At 43.0% G+C, this 20634-nt stretch overlaps 1 protein-coding gene across 3 annotated transcripts in view; it reads right to left on the bottom strand.

The window, feature by feature from the left end:
* Positions 1 to 578: 578 nt before the first annotated feature.
* The window catches only part of ATP6V0A2 (ATPase H+ transporting V0 subunit a2), a 183006-nt gene continuing 162950 nt past the window's right edge, over positions 579 to 20634 (bottom strand). For all 3 annotated transcript variants that reach the window (XM_069755987.1, XM_069755988.1, XM_069755989.1), the window contains 4 exons: positions 17503 to 17625; positions 17007 to 17124; positions 8677 to 8851; positions 579 to 723 (listed from right to left, as the gene is read on the bottom strand). In XM_069755987.1, the coding sequence (XP_069612088.1) occupies positions 636 to 723; positions 8677 to 8851; positions 17007 to 17124; positions 17503 to 17625 (504 nt within the window). In that variant the 3' untranslated portion in view covers positions 579 to 635. The remainder of the gene's footprint in view (positions 724 to 8676; positions 8852 to 17006; positions 17125 to 17502; positions 17626 to 20634) is intronic.

Here is a 20634-nt window from a genome sequence, read left to right as displayed (position 1 = left end):
TCACCAGCAATGCTTTTGGATTGCAATCTTTAGTAGATTATGCATTCGAACGCAGTAAAAAAAAAAAAAAAAGAAAAAAAAGAAGTTATGTCAACTTTCTTGGTATACATCCAGTCCATTGTAGGAAATGGATATAATATTTTTCTCAATGGAGTATCATTTTCAGATATTGTTAATAAAGTACAGCACTTTTGGTGACGCCTTTATAAAAATCTCTGCATACAGATCACATACAAAAATATGAGGTTTTAACAGTTGTAAACCAAAACTGAAACATCGTTCATGCAGCTGCTGTTCATAAGAAAATGTGCCTGTAACTTGCATCAAACTCTTCATTACTAAAAAAAAAAAGCTTGTAAACGGTGAAGAAATCATTACTGACGTGTGAATCTGTCTGCCCTGATGACTGAGAGACGGATATTCATGCACTTCTCGGATATGTCTGCGCAATGTTTCTGCACACGAACAACACTAAATTATTCACGCAAGATGACTGGCATGGCTTACAGGAATGCAACAGGACGTATACTGAAGGAATGGATTTTGTGGATGCTCCCAGATGAAATGTGTAAAATCTGTGGTGTTCAGATGGAAAATTTATTTTTAATACAAATACAAGTAAAACACAAAAGGGCTCAGTCCAGGTACAAGGCCATATTGTTAAATGAGAAAGGGGTAAATTTGTATCCTGCACCAGAATAAAACTTGTTTTGAAATTCCACCCTGTTATAGAAGTAAAAAAAAAAAAATACACAGTTAGAGACATAGTATATTCTGCAGGGTAAGTACAAGAATAATAATGTAATTTATTTGGAAGGAGTCATAGTCCTATGCCAGTTACAAAATTCAGAAGATTTTAAAGGGGTTTTCCCTAAACAACAACTATCAAGTATCTACATGAACGGTGATAAATCTGTGTGGTCTCCAGTAGTTGAGCCCACAGCAGTCAATCTGGAGAATGGAGGGGCCCCAAATCCCGCATGTGAATAGGGGTAGTGTGCATGCGTGACCACTGCTTTTTTCTTCCTTACATGGGCCCATGGGAATAATCTCAGACAGTGAATGGAGCAATAGTCATTACAGATCATAAAAGCAGTAAAATCAAAATAGACATAAAATAAAACCCAGATGCAAATATGCATGAAAAAGGATGTCAATTGCTGACACTCATAAGGCTGGAATAGCACTCCGGCATTTTTAATTTGCTGTGGAATGAGTGGTACTTCTAATATAACTTCTCTACCACTAGTCTTAGACCCACCGCTGTCTTCACCTTCTATACCCGCTGCTCCCATCGGCCTGAAGTAGTTTGTGACCTACAGGATCACTCCAGTGTTTGCTGAAGCAAAACAGAGGTCACTATTCAATGCAAGTCTATGAGAAGCTCCTTCTGGCTCTCTGGAGTCACAAGGGGATTTACATGGGTAAAAATAATTCCTGAACTAGTCACTTTACTAAAAGGCGTACCTACACATTCATAAATCTAGACAGATTTTCGGAATGACCATTCCCCCGACCCTTACACAACATTTTTATTTGTTGACCCCATACTCGTTCTACCTGAGTTTTTCATGATCTACCTTCATGCTTTTGTACTACTGTTTATTCTGATTGTTTCCACTTACTATAGACAAACTGTTTTGACACCATGCCTCTCTGTATTTAACCCCTTCATGACCCAGCCTATTTTGACCTTAAAGACCTTGCCGTTTTTTGCAATTCTGACCAGTGTCCCTTTATGAGGTAATAACTCAGGAACGCTTCAATGGATCCTAGCGGTTCTGAGATTGTTTTTTCGTGACATATTGGGCTTCATGTTAGTGGTAAATTTAGGTCAATAAATTCTGTGTTTATTTGTGATAAAAACGGAAATTTGGCGAAAATTTTGAAAATTTCGCAATTTTCACATTTTGAATTTTTATTCTGTTAAATCAGAGAGGTATGTGACACAAAATAGTTAATAAATAACATTTCCCACATGTTTACTTTACATCAGCACAATTTTGGAAACAAAATTTTTTTTTGCTAGGAAGTTATAAGGGTTAAAATTTGACCAGCGATTTCTCATTTTTACAACGAAATTTACAAAACCATTTTTTTTAGGGACCACCTCACATTTGAAGTCAGTTTGAGAGGTCTATATGGCTGAAAATACCCAAAAGTGACACCATTCTAAAAAATGCACCCCTCAAGGTGCTCAAAACCACATTCAAGAAGTTTATTAACCCTTCAGGTGCTTCACAGCAGCAGAAGCAACATGGAAGGAAAAAATTAACATTTAACTTTTTAGTCACAAAAATGATTTTTCAGCAACAATTTTTGTATTTTCCCAATGGTAAAAGGAGAAACTGAACCACGAAAGTTGTTGTCCAATTTGTCCTGAGTACGCTGATACCTCATATGTGGGGGTAAACCACTGTTTGGGCACACGGCAGGGCTTGGAAGGGAAGGAGCGCCATTTGACTTTTTGAATGAAAAATTGGCTGCACTCTTTAGCGGACACCATGTCAAGTTTGGAGAGCCCCCGTGTGCCTAAAAATTGGAGCTCCCCCACAAGTGACCCCATTTTGGAAACTAGACGCCCCAAGGAACTTATCTAGATGCATAGTGAGCGCTTTAAACCCCCAGCTGCTTCACAAATTGATCCGTAAAAATGAAAAAGTACTATTTTTTCACAAAAAAAATTCTTTTAGCCTCAATTTTTTCATTTTCACATGGACAACAGGATAAAATGGATCCTAAAATTTGTTTGGCAATTTCTCCTGAGCACACCGATACCTCACATGTGGGGGTAAACCACTGTTTGGGCACATGGTAAGGCTCGGAAGGGAAGGAGCGCCATTTGACTTTTTGAATGAAAAATTATCTCCATCGTTAGCGGACACCATGTCGCGTTTGGAGAGACCCTGTGTGCTTAAACATTGGAGCTCCCCCACAAGTGACCCCATTTTGGAAACTGGACCCCCCAAGGAACTTATCTAGATGCCTAGTGAGCACTTTAAACCCTCAGGTGCTTCACAAATTGTTCCGTAAAAATGAAAAAGTGCTTTTTTTTTTCACAAAAAATTTCTTTTCGCCTCAATTTTTTCATTTTCACATGGGCAATAGGATAAAATGGATCCTAAAATTTGTTGAGCAATTTCTCCCGAGTACGCCGATACCTCATATGTGGGGGTAAACCACTGTTTGGGCACACGGCAGGGCTCGGAAGGGAAGGCGCGCCTTTTGACTTTTTGAATGGAGAATTAGCTCCATTTGTTAGCGGACACCATGTCGCATTTGGAGAGCCCCTGTGTGCCTATGCAATGGAGCTCCCCCACAAGTGACCCCATTTTGGAAACTAGACCCCCCAAGGAACTTATCTAGATGCATACTGAGCACTTTAAACCCCCAAGTGCTTCACAGAAGTTTATAATGCAGGGCCATGAAAATAAAAAAATAATTTTTCTTTTCTCAAAAATGATTTTTTAGCCTGGAATTTCCTATTTTGCCAATGGTAATAGGAGAAATTGGACCACAAATGTTGTTGTCCAGTTTGTCCTGAGTATGCTGATACCCCATATGTGGGGGTAAACCACTGTTTGGGCGCACGGGAGGGCTCAGAAGGGAAGGCACGCCATTTGGCTTTTTAAATGGAAAATTAGCTCCAATCATTAGCGGACACCATGTCGCGTTTGGAGAGCCCCTGTGTGCCTAAACATTAGAGATCCCCCACAAATGACCCCATTTTGGAAACTAGACCCCCAAAGGAACTAATCTAGATGTGTGGTGAGCACTTTTAACCCTCAAGTGCTTCACAGAAGTTTATAACGCAGAGCCATGAAAAAAAAAAAAAATCTTTTCTCAAAAATGATTCTTTAGCCCGCAATTTTTTATTTTCCCAAGGGTAACAGGAGAAATTTGACCCCAAAAGTTGTTGTCCAGTTTCTCCTGAGTACGCTGATACCCAATATGTGGGGGTAAACCACTGTTTAGGCACATGTTGGGGCTCGGAAGTGAAGAAGTGACGTTATGAAATGCAGACTTTGATGGAATGCTCTTCGGGCGTCACGTTGCGTTTGCAGAGCCCCTGATGTTGCTAAACAGTAGAAACCCCCCACAAGTGACCCCATTTTGGAAACTAGACCCCGAAAGGAACTTATCTAGATATGTGGTGAGCACTTTCAACCCCCAAGTGCTTTACAGAAGTTTATAACACAGAGCCGTGAAAATAATAAATACGTTTTCTTTCCTCAAAAATAATTTTTTAGCCCAGAATTTTTTATTTTCCTAAGGGTTACAGGAGAAATTGGACCCCAAAAGTTGTTGTCCAGTTTCTCCTGAGTAAGCTGATACCCCATGTGTGAGGGTAAACCACTGTTTGGGCACACGTCGGGGCTCAGAAGGGAAGTAGTGACTTTTGAAATGCAGACTTTGATGGAATGGTCTGCGGGCGTCACGTTGCGTTTGCAGAGCCCCTGGTGTGCCTAAACAGTAGAAACCCCACACAAGTGACCCCATTTTGGAAACTAGACCCCCCAAGGAACTTATCTAGATATGTGGTGAGCACTTTGAACCCCCAAGTGCTTCACAGACGTTTACAACGCAGAGCCGTGAAAATAAAAAATCATTTTTCTTTCCTCAAAAATGATGTTTTAGCAAGCAATTTTTTATTTTCTCAAGGGTAACAGTAGAAATTGGACCCCAGTAATTGTTGCGCAGTTTGTCCTGAGTATGCTGGTACCCCATATGTGGGGGTGAACCACTGTTTGGGCACACGTCGGGGCTCGGAAGTGAGGGAGCACCATTTGACTTTTTGAATACAAGATTGGCTGGAATCAATGGTGGCGCCATGTTGCGTTTGGAGACCCCTGATGTGCCTAAACAGTGGAAACCCCTCAATTCTAACTCCAACACACCCCTAACCCTTATCCCAACTGTAGCCATAACCCTAATCACAACCCTAACCCCAACACACCCGTAACCCCAACACACCCCTAACCCTAACCACAACCCTAATTCCAACCCAACCCTAGCCCTAAGGCTATGTGCCCCCGTTGTGGATTCGTGTGAGATATTTCCGCACCATTTTTGAAAAATCCGCGGGTAAAAGGCACTGCGTTTTACCTGCGGATTTACCGTGGATTTCCAGTGTTTTTTGTGCGGATTTCACCTTCGGATTCCTATTGAGGAACAGGTGTAAAACGCTGCGGAATCCGCACAAAGAATTGACATGCTGCGGGAAATACAACGCAGCGTTTCCGTGCGGTATTTTCCGCAACATGGGCACAGCGGATTTGGTTTTCCATATGTTTACATGGTACTGTAAACCTGATGGAACACTGCTGCGAATCCGCAGTGGCGAATCCGCAGCGGCCAATCCGCAGCCAAATCCGCACCGTGTGCACATAGCCTAATTCTAAAGGTATGTGCACACGCTGCGGAAAACGCTGCGGATCCGCAGCATTTTCCCATGAGTTTACAGTTCAATGCAAACCTACGGGAAACAAAAATCGCTGTACACATGCTGCAGAAAAACTGCACGGAAACGCAGCGGTTTACATTCCGCAGCATGTCGCTTCTTTCTGCGGATTCCGCAGCGGTTTTACAACTGCTCAAATAGAAAATCGCAGTTGTAAAACCGCATTCAAATGCGCAGAAAAAACGTGGTAAATCCGCCATAAATCCGCAGCGGTTTAGCACTGCGGATTTATCAAATCCGCAGCGGAAAAATCCGCAGAAGACCAGAATACGTGTGCACATACCGAAACCCTAACCCTAGCCCTAACCCTACCCCTACCCCTAACCCTACCCCTAACCCTACTTCTTACCCCAACCTTAGTGGAAAAAAAAAAAAAAAAAAAAATTTTATTGTCCCTACCTATGGGGGTGACAAAGGGGGGGGTGTCATTTACTTTTTTTTTTATTTTGATCACTGAGATAGATTATATCTCAGTGATCAAAATTCACTCTGGAACGAATCTGCCGGCCGGCAGATTCGGCGGGCGCACTGCACATGCGCCCGCCATTTTGGAAGATGACGGCGCCCAGGCAGAAGACGGACGGGACCACGGCTGGATCGGTAAGTATGATGGGGTGGGGGGGGACCACGGGGGGGGGCGTCGGAGCACGGGGGGGGTGGATCGGAACACGGGGGGGGGGGGGTGGATTGGAGCACGGACTGGGGGAACGCTGTGCGGGCAGGCGGATCGGAGCACGGGGGGGGGATCGCTGTGCAGGGGGGTGATCGCTGTGCGGGGGGGGGGTGATCGGAGTGCGGGGGGGTTTGATTAGAGCACGGGGGGTGTGATTGGAGCACGGGGGGAGCGGGCAGGAGGACGGGGGAGCGGAGCACAGGACCGAGGAGAGCGGACCACAGATCGGGGGGCTGGGGGGGCGATCGGAGGAGTGGGGTGGGTGCACATTAGTGTGTCCAGCCATGGCCGATGATATTGCAGCATCGGCCATGGCTGGATTGTAATATTTCACCATTTTTTTAGGTGAAATATTACAAATCGCTCTGATTGGCAGTTTCACTTTCAACAGCCAATCAGAGCGATCGTAGCCACGAGGGGGTGAAGCCACCCCCCCTGGGCTAAACTACCACTCCCCCTGTCCCTGCAGATCGGGCGAAATGGGAGTTAACCCTTTCACCCGATCTGCAGGGACGCGATCATTCCATGACACATATGCTGCGTCATGGGTCGGAATGGCACCGACTTTCATGACGCAGCGTATGCGTCAAAGGTCGGGAAGGGGTTAAGGGTATAAATAGGAGTGTTCTGTTGTTTCATGACACCCCCCATGTGGCTATTTGGCCCTCATTTACATTTGAGATTATTGCTCTGATATATACGCTTCTAGAAAAAACTTAGCAGCATTTTCTCTACATTTTTGCATAGTACTGTATAATGTACACTAATATATACAGTACAGACCAAAAGTTTGGACACACCTTCTCATTTAAAGATTTTTCTGTATTTTCATGACTATGAAAATTGTACATTCACACTGAAGGCATCAAAACTATGAATTAACACATGTGGAATTATATACTTAACAAAAAAGTGTGAAACTGAAAATATGTCTTATATTCTAGGTTCTTCAAAGTAGCCACCTTTTGCTTTGATGACTGCTTTGCACACTCTTGGCGTTCTCTTGATGAGCTTCAAGAGGTTGTCACCAGAAATGGTTTTCACTTCACAGGTGTGCTCTGTCAGATTTAATAAGTGGGATTTCTTGCCTTACAAATGGGGTTGGGACCATCAGTTGTGTTGTGCAGAAGTCTGGTGGAAACACAGCTGATAGTCCTACTGAATAGACTGTAAGAATTAGTATTATGGCAAGAAAAAAGCAGCTAAGTAAAGAAAAACGAGTGGCCATCATTACTTTAAGAAATGAAGGTCAGTCAGTCTGAAAAATTGGGCAAACTTTGAAAGTGTCCCCAAGTGCAGTGGCAAAAACCATCAAGCGCTACAAAGAAACTGGCTCACATGAGGACCGCCCCAGGAAAGGAAGACCAAGAGTCACCTCTGCTTCTGAGGATAAGTTTATCCGAGTCACCAGGCTCAGCAGGTCTTCATGGTAAAATAGCTGCTAGGAAACCACTGCTAAGGACAAGCAACAAGCAGAAGAGACTTGTTTTGGCTAAAGAACACAAGGAATGGACATTAGACCAGTGGAAAATCTGTGCTTTGGTCTGATGAGTCCAAATTTGAGATCTTTGGTTCCAACCACCGAGTCTTTGTGCGATGCAGAAAAGGTGAACGGATGGACTCTACATGCCTGGTTCCCACCTTGAAGCATGGAGGAGGTGTGATGGTGTGGGGGTGCTTTGCTGGTGACACTGTTGGGGATTTATTCAAAATTGAAGGCATACTGAACCAGCATGGCTACCACAGCCATGCCACAGCATCTTGCAGTGGCATGCTATTCCCTCTGGTTTGCGTTTAGTTGGACCATCATTTATTTTTCAACAGGACAATAACCCCAAACACACCTACAGGCTGTGTAAGGGCTATTTGACCAAGAAGGAGAGTGATGGGGTGCTACGCCAGATGACCTGGCCTCCAGTCACCAGACCTGAACCCAATCGAGATGGTTTGGGGTGAGCTGGACCGCAGAGAGAAGGCAAAAGGGCCAACAAGTGCTAAGCATCTCTGGGAACTCCTTCAAGATTGTTGGAAGACCATTTCCGGTGACTACCTCTTGAAGCTCATCAAGAGAATGCCTAGAGTGTGCAAAGCAGTCATCAAAGCAAAAGGTGGCTACTTTGAAGAACCTAGACTATAAGACATATTTTCAGTTGTTTCACACTTTTTTGTTAAGTATATAATTCCACATGTGTTAATTCATAGTTTTGATACCTTCAGTGTGAATGTACAATTTTCATAGTCATGAAAATACAGAAAAATCTTTAAATGAGATGTGTCCAAACTTTTGATCTGTACTGTATATATATATTATATATATGTATATAAACACACAGTAGTGTATAAAGTACACTAATTATATATTATATATACACACACTGTAGTGTATAAAGTACACTAATACACACACAGAGGAACCTCTAGTACACTGGTGAAGAGATTTTTTTTTATCATAGATTCACCTACGGTATATTTAATAAATATGTTTTGTCAGCAGTATAAATATGTGTGACACACAAGCATAAGGCTAGCTAATAAAACCTACCAGTGTAATCGAAGAGCATGAAGGAAGGCAGACATGCCCTCCATAACTAAAAGAATGAAAACCGTCAAACAAGAAAATGCGGCCACGGCTGGCACCAGCACAAACACTGCGATATGAGAGGGCAGCACATGAAGGCCTTTATTCAGCACCATCGTCCACAAGACCTCAGACAGCTCTGAAAGGAGAGAAGGAACGTTTACCAGCAAATCCCACTGACAAAACTTCAGACTGTAATTAACATTTTCAGAAGAATCGGCGTGCAATATGTTTTATGACAATTTACCATTCTACGTCAAATGACAAACAAAGGACCAAATATGTCTTTAAAAAAAAAAAAAAAACCTTAGTAAAGGGTGCAGCATGCAGGCTATATGGATGGGAAATGCATGGCAATAACTGCATGAAACTGTATAGCAGATTTGTAATCCGGCACTGGCTGCACTGCTTGTACATGGGAAGCATATGGTTCGTCTGGGCTTCACCTGTAGTGACTGTGTGGTAAAAATCCTCATTGCAAAACAAGTGCAATTCACAGTACCGTGCTTGGTTGTGCACTTGGTTATTAGCTGGGCTATAAAAGCTGCTCCGAGCACAGGCACCCTAAGGCCACATTCACATTGTTTACTCACCGACACAGTATATGAAAGCAGTAGAAGGGCTCATTGAGACATCAGTTTTTAATTTGCTAGTTCTGTGTTTTTCCACGGATAGAACACTTACTCATTACAGACTACGTGGCTGTTCACGTTTTATTTTTGTGGTCAGCAAAAAACAAACAAAAACAAACAGACATGTCCATTTTTAATCCAAATATTGGATCAAACGTATGCATTTAAGTCTTTGGGTCTGTGAAAAACTCTGACAGCACTCGAATGCCTTCCTAGTTCTGTTCTATCTTATTTCCAGGTTAGTTTCCTAGCAGAAGCTTGAGAAAACCCTTTCCGTTTTTGTTGCATATGAGAAAAAGTGTAGAAATATTTATCTTAAAAAGAGACACTGATCAAACACTGATGGAAATCTGGCACAACACAATCATGGGAATCTATCCTTATTTTATGGGTGAGAAAAAACACAAGTCTGAATTAGGCCTTAAGGTGACTGTGTAACCTAAGGGTATGTTTCCACGTTCAGGAAACGCTGCGTAGAGCTGCAGCGTCAAACACGCAGCATCCAGATGTTACAGCATAGTGGAGGGAATTTCATGAAATCCCGTCTCCACTCTGCGGTAAAACGCGCAGGCGGCAGACCGGCGTAAACAGACATGCAGCGCGTCTTTTCAGAACGCAGCATGTTTGTTTACAAAGCTGCGACGCTCCATCGCCGCGCCGTATATTTACCATAGACTATCATTAGATGCGATAAAATCGCATCTAATGATTAGTCACATGCGTAGAAACTGCGTACAAGCAGCTTACTATGCATGTCTGCCTGTTCACCTGTCCCGCAGCCGGAAGTCCCTCGTCCACTGCAGTTCTCGCGATAACTTATGTTATCGCGAGAACTGCCGTGCACGTGACCGGGACTTATCTCCGGTCACTAGTCTGGTTCTCGCAAACAGCTGATAGTGAGAATGCTGCAGTGTAGGTGATCACTGGAGGGTTATCTCCGGCGATCATCTACCGGCTCTACTACATCTGGATGTCAGGCATCCAAATGTAGCAGAGCCGGACTTGTCTACACTGTGTGCACATACAACACACAACATACAACACAGCATACACCATACAACATGTGACATACAACATACGCCATGCAACATGTGACATGCAACAATATTCGACATGTGACAACATGCAACGACATGCGGCAACATGCAACGACATACAACATGCAACGACATGCAACATACAACATGCGACATCATGCAACATGCGACGACATGCAACAAAATGCGACATGCAACAACATGCAACGACATGCAACATGTGACATGCAAGATCATGCAATAACATTCAACATGCAACATACATGTGACATGCAACAACATGCGACATACAACATGCGACATCATGCGACAGACAACATGCGACAACATGCAACATGCGGCGACATGCAACAACATGTGACATACAACATGCGACATGCACCATACACCATGCAACATACAACACATACATAAAGTACATACATATAGACATACAGTACATTAAACAGAGTACATACTCACCATCACTTGTCACTTTGATCCCGGAAGCCATTGTCACCTGTAAAATATATTAAAATAATAAACAAACAATATACTCCCTGATCCGCAGAAATCCAATTAAAACGAGTGTCCCATGACGATCTCCCGTAGAGAGTAGCAGCATCAGCTGATGCGACCGCTCTCCAGGGGCTCCAGGAATACAATGATGGGGGGTATCCTTCCACAATGTATTCCTACGCCCCTGTGAGAAAATAGTCCCTAGTCTCACTTTTGGCATTGCTGTGTGAGAAAGTTCCCACACAGCAATGGCCATAAAGTGAGACCAGTGAACTAGAGTAACCTCACGGTGGCTCAGTGGACAGCACTGCAGCCTTGCAGCGCTGGAGTCCTGGGTTCAAATCCCACCTTGGACAACATCTGCAAGGGGTTTGTACGTTCTCCCCGTGTTTGCGTGGGTTTCCTCCGGGCTCTCCGGTTTCCTCCCACATTCCAAAGACATACTGATAGGGAATTTAGAGTGTGAGCCTATTATATTATTACAACCTCTCAGTGATGCACTGCAGGAGGCATTGTCTCCTGTCAGTGTGTCACTGAAGGTCTATAGAGCAGTGACATCACTCGATGTCACTGTTCTATACGGGAGATCGTCGTGGGACACTCGTTATTAATTTGACTGCGTCGGACAGGGAGAATACGGTTTATTATTTTACGTTTTTTGCAGGCGGTCGAGTATGGTAAGTATGGTGAAATTAAGAATAATAAAATACTTTTTTCTGGCTGTGTCTATTTCTTTTTTAACTCTTTCACTACTCTAGGATTAATAATGGATAGGCGTCTTACTGACACATCTCCATTATTAACCTGGCTTAATGTCACCTTACAATAGCAAGGTGACATTAACCCCTTATTACCCCATATCCCACAGCTACACGTGAGTGGGAGGAGAGGGGCTAAGTGCCGGAATTGGCACATCTTACAGATGCCCAATTCTGGGGCGGCTGTGGGCTGGTATTTGTAGCCGGGCCGGGGTTAATATCCATGGCCCCTCTCTAGGCTATGAATATCAGCCCGCAGCTGTTTGCGTAGCCTTTCTGGCTATAAATTATAGGGGGACCCCACGTCATTTTTTTGGGGGGGTCCCCCTATTTTAATAGCCAGTAAGGGCTACGCAGACAGCTGCAAGCTGATATTCATAGCCTCGGAGGGGCCATGGGTATTACCCCCTTCCCAGGCTAAAAATATTGGACCCCGGCTGTCGACTTTCCCCCTCTGGCGCAGAAAATTGCGCGGGAGCTCACGCCATTTTTTTTTTTTAAATTAAACGTTCATTCACAAACATCGGCCTTGCTATTATATATCTACTAGATGGTGGCCCGATTCTAACGCATCGGGTATTCTAGAATATGTATGTACTTTATTTATGAAGTGGTGTTTAAATCCCGCTGCAATATCGCTGATTGGTTGCGGCCAGCGCAAGCAATCAGCGAAGCGTGGTTTAAATCCCGCACCAATTCACGGCCTGAACGCATTGGGCATTCTAGAATATGGTTGTATGTATGTACGTCGCGTTGTGAGTGGTTAAATTCCGCGCCAATATTGCAGATTGGTCGCGGCAGCCGCGTAGTATATAGCACAGCCACGTAGTATATAGCACAGCCATGTAGTATATAACACAGCCCACGTAGTATATAGCACAGCCCACGCAGTAGATAGCACAGCCACGTAGTATATAGCAGCCACGTAGTATATAGCAGCCACGTAGTATATAGCACAGCGATGTAATATATAACACAGCCCACGTAGTATATAGCACAGCCAACACAGTAGATATAGCAGCCACGTAGTATATTGCCCAGACACGTATATAGCACAGACACGTAGTATATTGCACAGCCACGTAGTATATTGACCAGCCACGTAGTATATAGCACAGAGACGTAGTATAAAACACTGCCCATGCAGTATATGACACAGGCCACGTAGTATAGAGCACAGCGATGTAGTATATTGCCCAGCCACGTAATATATACCACAGCCACGTAGTATATAGCACAGCCCACATAGTATAAAGCACAGAGATGTAGTATATAACAAAGCCCACGCAGTATCTAACACAGCCCACGTAATATATAGCAATGTGGACACCACATCCCTGTTAAAAAAAAAATTAATTAAAATAAAAAATAGTTCTATACTAACTCTCCGTCGGCCCCCGGATCCAGGCGAGGCGTTTACCGAGGCTCCTCGCGACGCTCCGGTCCCAAGAGTGCATTGCAGTCTCGCGAGATGATGACGTAGCGGTCTCGCGAGACTGCAATGCATGGACCGGTTACCGGAGCGTCACGAGGAGCGGGAAAGGCCTCAGCTGGATCCAGGGGCCGACAGAGAGTGAGTATATAATGTTTTTTTATTATTATTTTTAACATTAGATCTTTTTACTATTAATGCTGCATAAGCAGCATCAATAGTAAAAAAGTTGGTCACAGAGGGTTAATAGCAGCGTTAACGGAGTGCGTTACACCGCGGCATAGCGTGGTCCGTAAACACTGCCATTAACCCTGTGTGAGCGCTGACTGGAGGGGGCACTGACTGCAGGGGAGTAGGGAGCGGCCATTTCACCGCCGGACTGTGCCACGTCGCTGATTGGTCATGGCCGTTTTGCAGCGACCAATCAGCGACTTGGGATTTCCATGACAGACAGACAGATTAAAGATACATAGATATACTAAACATCGGGCTTGGTATTATCTATCATCTATTATCTGTCTATTGATATATCTATCTATCTATAGATATATCTATCGATAGACATATTTATAGATAGATAATAGATACGATAGATCTATTATCTATCTATTGATCTGTTATCTATCATCTGTCTGTGTGTAAACATTATTCTTCAATGGAGTATGTAAATGAAGAGGTTGGACAAGAAATGACATCACCCTTTTTTTTTTGGTATATCTTTATTGAACTTACAAAAACACACACAAAGGCGCATGAAAAAAACGCATGAAAAACGCAAGTGACCTGCCAGTGACCTCAGGTGCAGATTTGGTCAGGATTTTACCTGCATAAAATCATGACCAAATCCTGATGCAATCCTGAATGTGGACACATACCCTAAGAATGTTAACAATGTCAGAGCTGAATATTGCTGTTATTTTTTAAAAAATTACAAAATCCTGCAGTATAATCGTATCATGTGGACATACATGAAGTGCTCTTAAATTGGTGGTCCAAAACAAACAGATTTTAATCCTAAATGTCTATCTATTGTAATAATCTAATCACTTTTGTAATAAACTTTAATTAAATAAAAAGTCACTAGCGTTCCTTCTCTAATCTAACTGCTTTATATTTCTTTTTTTACCTACTTCCGGCTTGAGGACATTTTGTTTGAAAACCCAGTACACATGCTGGAATACTCAAACAATAAATCATTAGGAGGTAGAAGCTGTGGTCATAGTCTTTGTCCCCACCCTGAAACTAATCATTATCAGTGATCCATATCGGGCTGGGCTAGTCCCAGCTCTATAAAGTATCTGTCGGTTGTAAAGTCCGACATATAGTCAGTATGAGCTCCTTTGTCACTGTGTGGCATCCTTTTCAATGCACAGTGACAGTGTGCTTCCTTGCCGACTATAACTAAAAGAGACAAGCCAAGAACAGAGCACACTGTCAGTGCACACTGTAAGGAGAGAACCCGGTGAGTAGAGAGAACAGACACCAGCTCTGCCCTCAAAAGTGATGTCTGTTTCGTGGGCAGAACTAGTCTCTGCTTTTCCTACTTGCCGAGATCTCTCTTGACAATGTACACTGACAGGGTGCTCTATTGTCAGCTCGTCACTTCTCATCAGAGTCGGCAAGGGAGCACAATGCCACTCTGCATTGAAAAGGATAACACACAGTGACAAGGTAGCTTCACACATGCTCAGTATAGTAAAGACTAGCCCAGACCTAGAGATCACATATGGAGCTTTGCTTCACGGAGCTTTGTTTTGTTTCACAAAGGCTGCGGCAATGACCGCATCCTACATCCACTGGTGACATTGTTTGAGAATCATGGCATGCACTGGGGATTCTCAAAATGTCATCAAATCAGAAGTAGGATATATATATATATATATATATATATATATATATATATATATATATATATATATATATATATACATTCTCTCTATATATGATAGAGAGATAGAGATAGATCGATATATAGATAGATCGATATATAGATAGTTCGAGATAGATAGATATATAGATAGTTCGAGATAGATAGATATATAGATAGATCGAGATAGATATATAAATACAGTAGATAGATAGATAGATAGACACACATACATACACACTGCTCAATAAAATAAAGGGAACACTTCAACAACAGAATAAAACTCCAAGTAAATCAAACTTCTGTAAAATCAAACTGTCCACTTAGGAAGCAACGCTGTTTGAAAATCAATTTCACATACTGCTGTACAAATGGAATAGACAACAGATGGAAATTACTGGCAATTATCAAGACACTCGATAAAGGAGTGGTTCTGCAGGTGGGGACCACAGACCACATCTCAGTACCAATGCTTTCTGGCTGATGTTTTGGTCACTTTTGAATGTTGGTTGTGGTTTCACACTCGTGGTAGCATGAGACGGACTTTAAAACCCACAAAAGTGGCTCAGGTAGTGCAGCTCATCCAGGATGGCACATCAATGTGAGCTGTGGCAAGAAGGTTTGGTGTGTCTGTCAGTGTAGAGTCCAGCGGTGTTACCAGGAGACAGGCCAGTACACCAGGAGACGTGGAGGGGGCCGTAGGAGGGCAACAACCCAGCAGCAAGACCGCTATTTCAGCCTTTGTGCAAGGAGGAATAGGAGGAGCACTGCCAGAGCCCTGCAAAATGAACTCCAGCAGGCAATAAATGTGCATGTGTCTGAACAAACGGTTAGAAACCGACTCCATGAGGATGGTCTGAGTTCCCAACGTCCACAGATGGGGGTTGTGCTCACAGCCCAACACCGTGCAGGATGCTTGACATTAGCCACAGAACACCAGGTTTGGCAAATTTGCCACTGGCGCCCTGTGTGAAAGCAGGTTCACACTGAGCACATGTGACAGACGTAGTTGGAGATGACGTGGAGAGTGATCTGCTGCCTGCAACATCCTTCAGCATGACCAGTTTGGCAGTGGGTCAGTAATGGTGTGGGGCGGCATTTCTTTCTCCATGTGCTCGCCAGAGAAAGCCTGACTGTCATTGTAACGATATCAGATCCTCAGACCCCTTGTGAGACCATATGCTGGTGCGGTTGGCCCTGGGTTCCTCCCAATACAGGACAATGCCAGATCTTATGTGGCTGGAGTGTGTCAGCAGTTCCTGCAACATGAAGGTATTGAACCTGTGGACTGGCCCGCCCGTTCCTCAGACCTGAATCCGACTGAACACATCTGGGACATCATGTCTCGCACCATCCACCAACGTCACGTTGCACCACAGACTGTCCAGGAGTTGGCAGATGCTTTAGTCCAGGTCTGGGATGAGATCCCTCAGGAGACCATCCGCCGCCTCATCAGGAGCATGCCCAGGCGTTGTAGGGAGGTCATCCAGGCATGTGGAGGCCACACACGCTACTGAGCATCATATCACGGGGCAGCACGGTGGCGCAGTGGTTAGCACTGCAACCTTGCAGTGCTGGGGTCCTGGGTTCTAATCTAATCTAACATATTCCGCAGTGCTTTACAGTTTTGCACACATTATCATCACTGTCCCCGATGGGGCTCACAATCTAAATTCCCTATCAGTATGTCTTTGGAATGTGGGAGGAAACCCACACAAACACAGGGAGAACATACAAACTCCTTGCAGATGTTGTCCAAGGTGAGAAAGAGAGAGAGAGAGAGAAGGTAGATAAAGGGGGAACAAAAGGGACTTTTTGTAAAAGTTTAATAGAAAAGTATTACAATAAATAGACATTTACGATTAAAATCAATGTCAGTTTTGGAACACCCATTTAGCTGCAAATCACCACCATACCCCCCAAAATAAAGTCAAGTGAAATTTCATAACTAAGACTTTTTTTCCTCAGACACAAAAAGTACACAATACTAGGCTGCAAAAAAGTTGCAAAAGAGGTGCTGCTGATCTGTTAAATTATAATCGATGTATAGGTATAAAAAGTAACACTTACGAGCATGTGCCAGGCTTAGCGCCCACAGACGCAGGTAGGAAGCAGTGTTGGAAATACATCCCAGACAGTATTCAATAGTGTGGATTGCCTGATTTATAAATAGATCAGCCACATCAAACTGCAAAACAAACCAATACAGCAATAAGACATTGACCTCATGTGTACAGTCAGGATCGGGTCTGGATTTACACACTGCTGACATTCTGCCAGAAATGGAAATAAATGTAGTATTCCATACCACATTCAAATACAGTGTAATAAATCCATGCAAAAAATGTAATACAATCCAGATTTTACAAATCTTATTGCCACTGAAAAAACACAGATTAGACCAATTAAATAAAAAAGGGGCTAATGGCTGTGTATATCTGCTGACACATCTGTAGCCAAAATCATGTGATAACTTTATATATATGTTCCCCAATACACAGCTGTCATAAATAACTTGTGTGTACTATAAATTGCTAGTCAACTAAGAATGTAGTCATTTTCTTACCTTTTCCTTTTCGCCTTCTCGCTGAGAATCATGGCCTGTATGATTGTCCCCTTCTTCCAAATCATGTGATCTGAGTAATGACAGCTCTTCCTCGCTGCCACGGCGAACTAAGGTATATCCTTTCTATAGGGAAACAAGTATATTACTTTCCGGTAATGTGGGTTTTTTTTCGGAACCCATGACAGCACTAATGAGAAAGGAGATCTTGTAGCCAGTTTGGCCTTAACCCATTAAGCCCTGAGGGTGGTTTGCACGTTAATGACCGGGCCAATTTTTACAATTCTGACCACTGTCCCTTTATGAGGTTATAACTCTGGAACGCTTTAACGGATCTTGGCGATTCTGACATTGATTTCTCGTGACATATTGTACTTCATGATAGTGGTAAAATTTATTCGATATAACTTGCGTTTATTTGTGAAAAAAACGGAAATTTGGCGAAAATTTTGAACATTTCGCAATTTTCCAACTTTGAATTTTTATGCCCTTAAATCACAGAGATATGTCACGCAAAATACTTAATAAGTAACATTTCCCACATGTCTACTTTACATCAGCACAATTTTGTAACCAAAATTTTTTTTTGTTAGGGAGTTATAAGGGTTAAAAGTTTACCAGCAATTTCTCATTTTTACAACACCTTTTTTTTTAGGGGCCACATCTCATTTGAAGTCATTTTGAGGGGTCTATATGATAGAAAATACCCAAGTGTGACACCATTCTAAAAACTGCACCCCTCAAGGTGCTCAAAACCACATTCAAGAAGTTTATTAACCCTTCAGGTGTTTCACAGGAATTTTTGGAATGTTTAAATAAAAAATTTTTTTTAAATTTTTTTCACACAAAATTTATTTCAGCTCCAATTTGTTTTATTTTACCAAGGATAACAGGATAAAATGGACGCCAAACGTTGTTGTACAATCTGTCCTGAGTACGCTGATACCCCATATGTGGGGGTAAACCACTGTTTGGGCGCATGGCAGAGCTCGGAAGGAAAAGAGCGCCATTTCACTTTTCAATGCAAAATTGACTGGAATTGAGATGGGACGCCATGTTGCGTTTGGAGAGCCCCTCATGTGCCTAAACATTGAAACCCCCCACAAGTGACACCATTTTGGAAAGTAGACACCCTAAGGAACTTATCTAGATGTGTGGTGACCACTTTGACCCACCAAGTGCTTCACAGAAGTTTATAATGCAGAGCCGTAAAAATAAAAAATCATATTTTTTCACAAAAATGATCTTTTCGCCCCCAATTTTTTATTTTCCCAAGAGTAAGAGAAGAAATTGGACCTCAAAAATTGTTGTCCAATTTGTCCTGAGTACGCTGATACCCCATATGTGGGGGGGGGAACCACTGTTTGGGCGCATGGCAGAGCTCGGAAGGGAAGGAGCGCCTTTTGGAATGCAGAATTAAATGGATTGGTCTGCAGGCGTCACGTTGCATTTGCAGAGCCCCTGATGTACCCAAACAGTACAAACCCCCACAAGTGACCCCATATTAGAAACTAGACCTCCCAAGGAACTTAGCTAGATGTGTTGTGAGAACTTTGAACCCCTAAGTGTTTCACTACAGTTTATAACGCAGAGCCGTGAAAATAAAAAGTCCTTTTTTTCCCCCACAAAAATGATTTTTAGCCCCTCAAATTTTTATTTTCCCAAGGATAAGAGAACTTGGACCCAAAAAGTTGTTGTCCAATTTGTCTTGAGTACGCTGATACCCCATATGTTGGGGTAAACCCCTGTTTGGGCGCACGGGAGAGCTCGGAAGTGAAGGAGCACTGTTTTACTTTTTCAATGCAGAATTGGCTGGAATTGAGATCGGACGCCATGTCGCGTTTGGAGAGCCCCTGATGTGCCTGAACAGTGGAAACCCCCCAATTATAACTGAAACCCTAATCCAAACACACCCCTAACCCTAATCCCAACTGTAACCCTAACCACACACCTAACCCTGACACACCCCTAATTCTAATCCCAACCCTAATCCCAACTGTAAATGTAATCCTAACCCTAACCCTAGCGGGAAAATGGAAATAAATACATTTTTTTTTAATTTTATTATTTTTCCCTAAGGCTAGGTTCACATTGCGTTAGGGCAATCCGTTTAGCGCTAGCGGATTGCGCTAACGCAATGTCTTTTTAGGTGTCATGTTTAGTGGTCGCGTTAACGTCCCCGCTCTGGCAGATCGGGGATCGGACCTCGGGCGCGCCGTGGACGCTGCAAGCAGCGTCCGAGGCGCGCCACAAAAGAACGGCACCTTGCTAGTGCTAGCGATGCGCTACACCCGAAAATCACATTGCTGTCAATGGGTGCGCTAACGGACCCGTTGCACGGCGTTAATTGCGACATTTTCGCCGTGCAACGCTGTTCGTTAGCGTTAACCCATTAACGCAATGTAAACCTAGCCTAACTAAGGGGGTGATGAAGAGGGGTTTGATTTACTTTTATAGAGTTTTTTATATCGGATTTTTATGATTGGCAGCCGTCACACACTAAAAGACGCTTTTTATAGCAAAAAAGTTTTTGCATCTCCACATTTTGAGAGCTATAATTTTTCCATATTTTGGTCCACAGAGTCATGTGAGGTCTTGTTTTTTGCGGGACGAGTTGATGTTTTTATTGGTAACATTTTCGGTCACGTGAGAGTTTTTGATCGCTTTTTATTCCAATTTTTGTGAGGCAGAGTGACCAAAAACCAGCTATTCATGAATTTCTTTTGGGGGAGGCGTTTACACTATTCTGCGTTTGGTAAAATTGATAAAGAAGTTTTATTCTTCGGGTCAGTACGATTACAGCGATATCTCATTTACATCATTTTTTATGTTTTGGCGCTTTTATACGATAAAAGCTCTTTTATAGAAAAAATAATTATTTTGGCATTGCTTTATTCTGAGGACTATAACTTTTTTAATTTTTTGGTTATGATACTATATGGCGGCTCGTTTTTTGCGGGACAAGATGACGTTTTCAGAGGTACCATGGTTATTTATATCCGTCTTTTTGATCGCGTGTTATTCCACTTTTTGTTCGGCGGTATGATAATAAAGCGTTTTTTGGTTCGTTTTTTTTCTTACGGTGTTCACTGAAGGGGTTAACTAGTGGGACAGTTTTATAGGTTGGGTCGTTAC

This window comes from Ranitomeya imitator, chromosome 1, assembly GCF_032444005.1.
Source record: "Ranitomeya imitator isolate aRanImi1 chromosome 1, aRanImi1.pri, whole genome shotgun sequence".
Lineage (NCBI taxonomy): Eukaryota > Metazoa > Chordata > Amphibia > Anura > Dendrobatidae > Ranitomeya > Ranitomeya imitator.
This window is presented reverse-complemented; position numbering and strand designations above follow the sequence as displayed.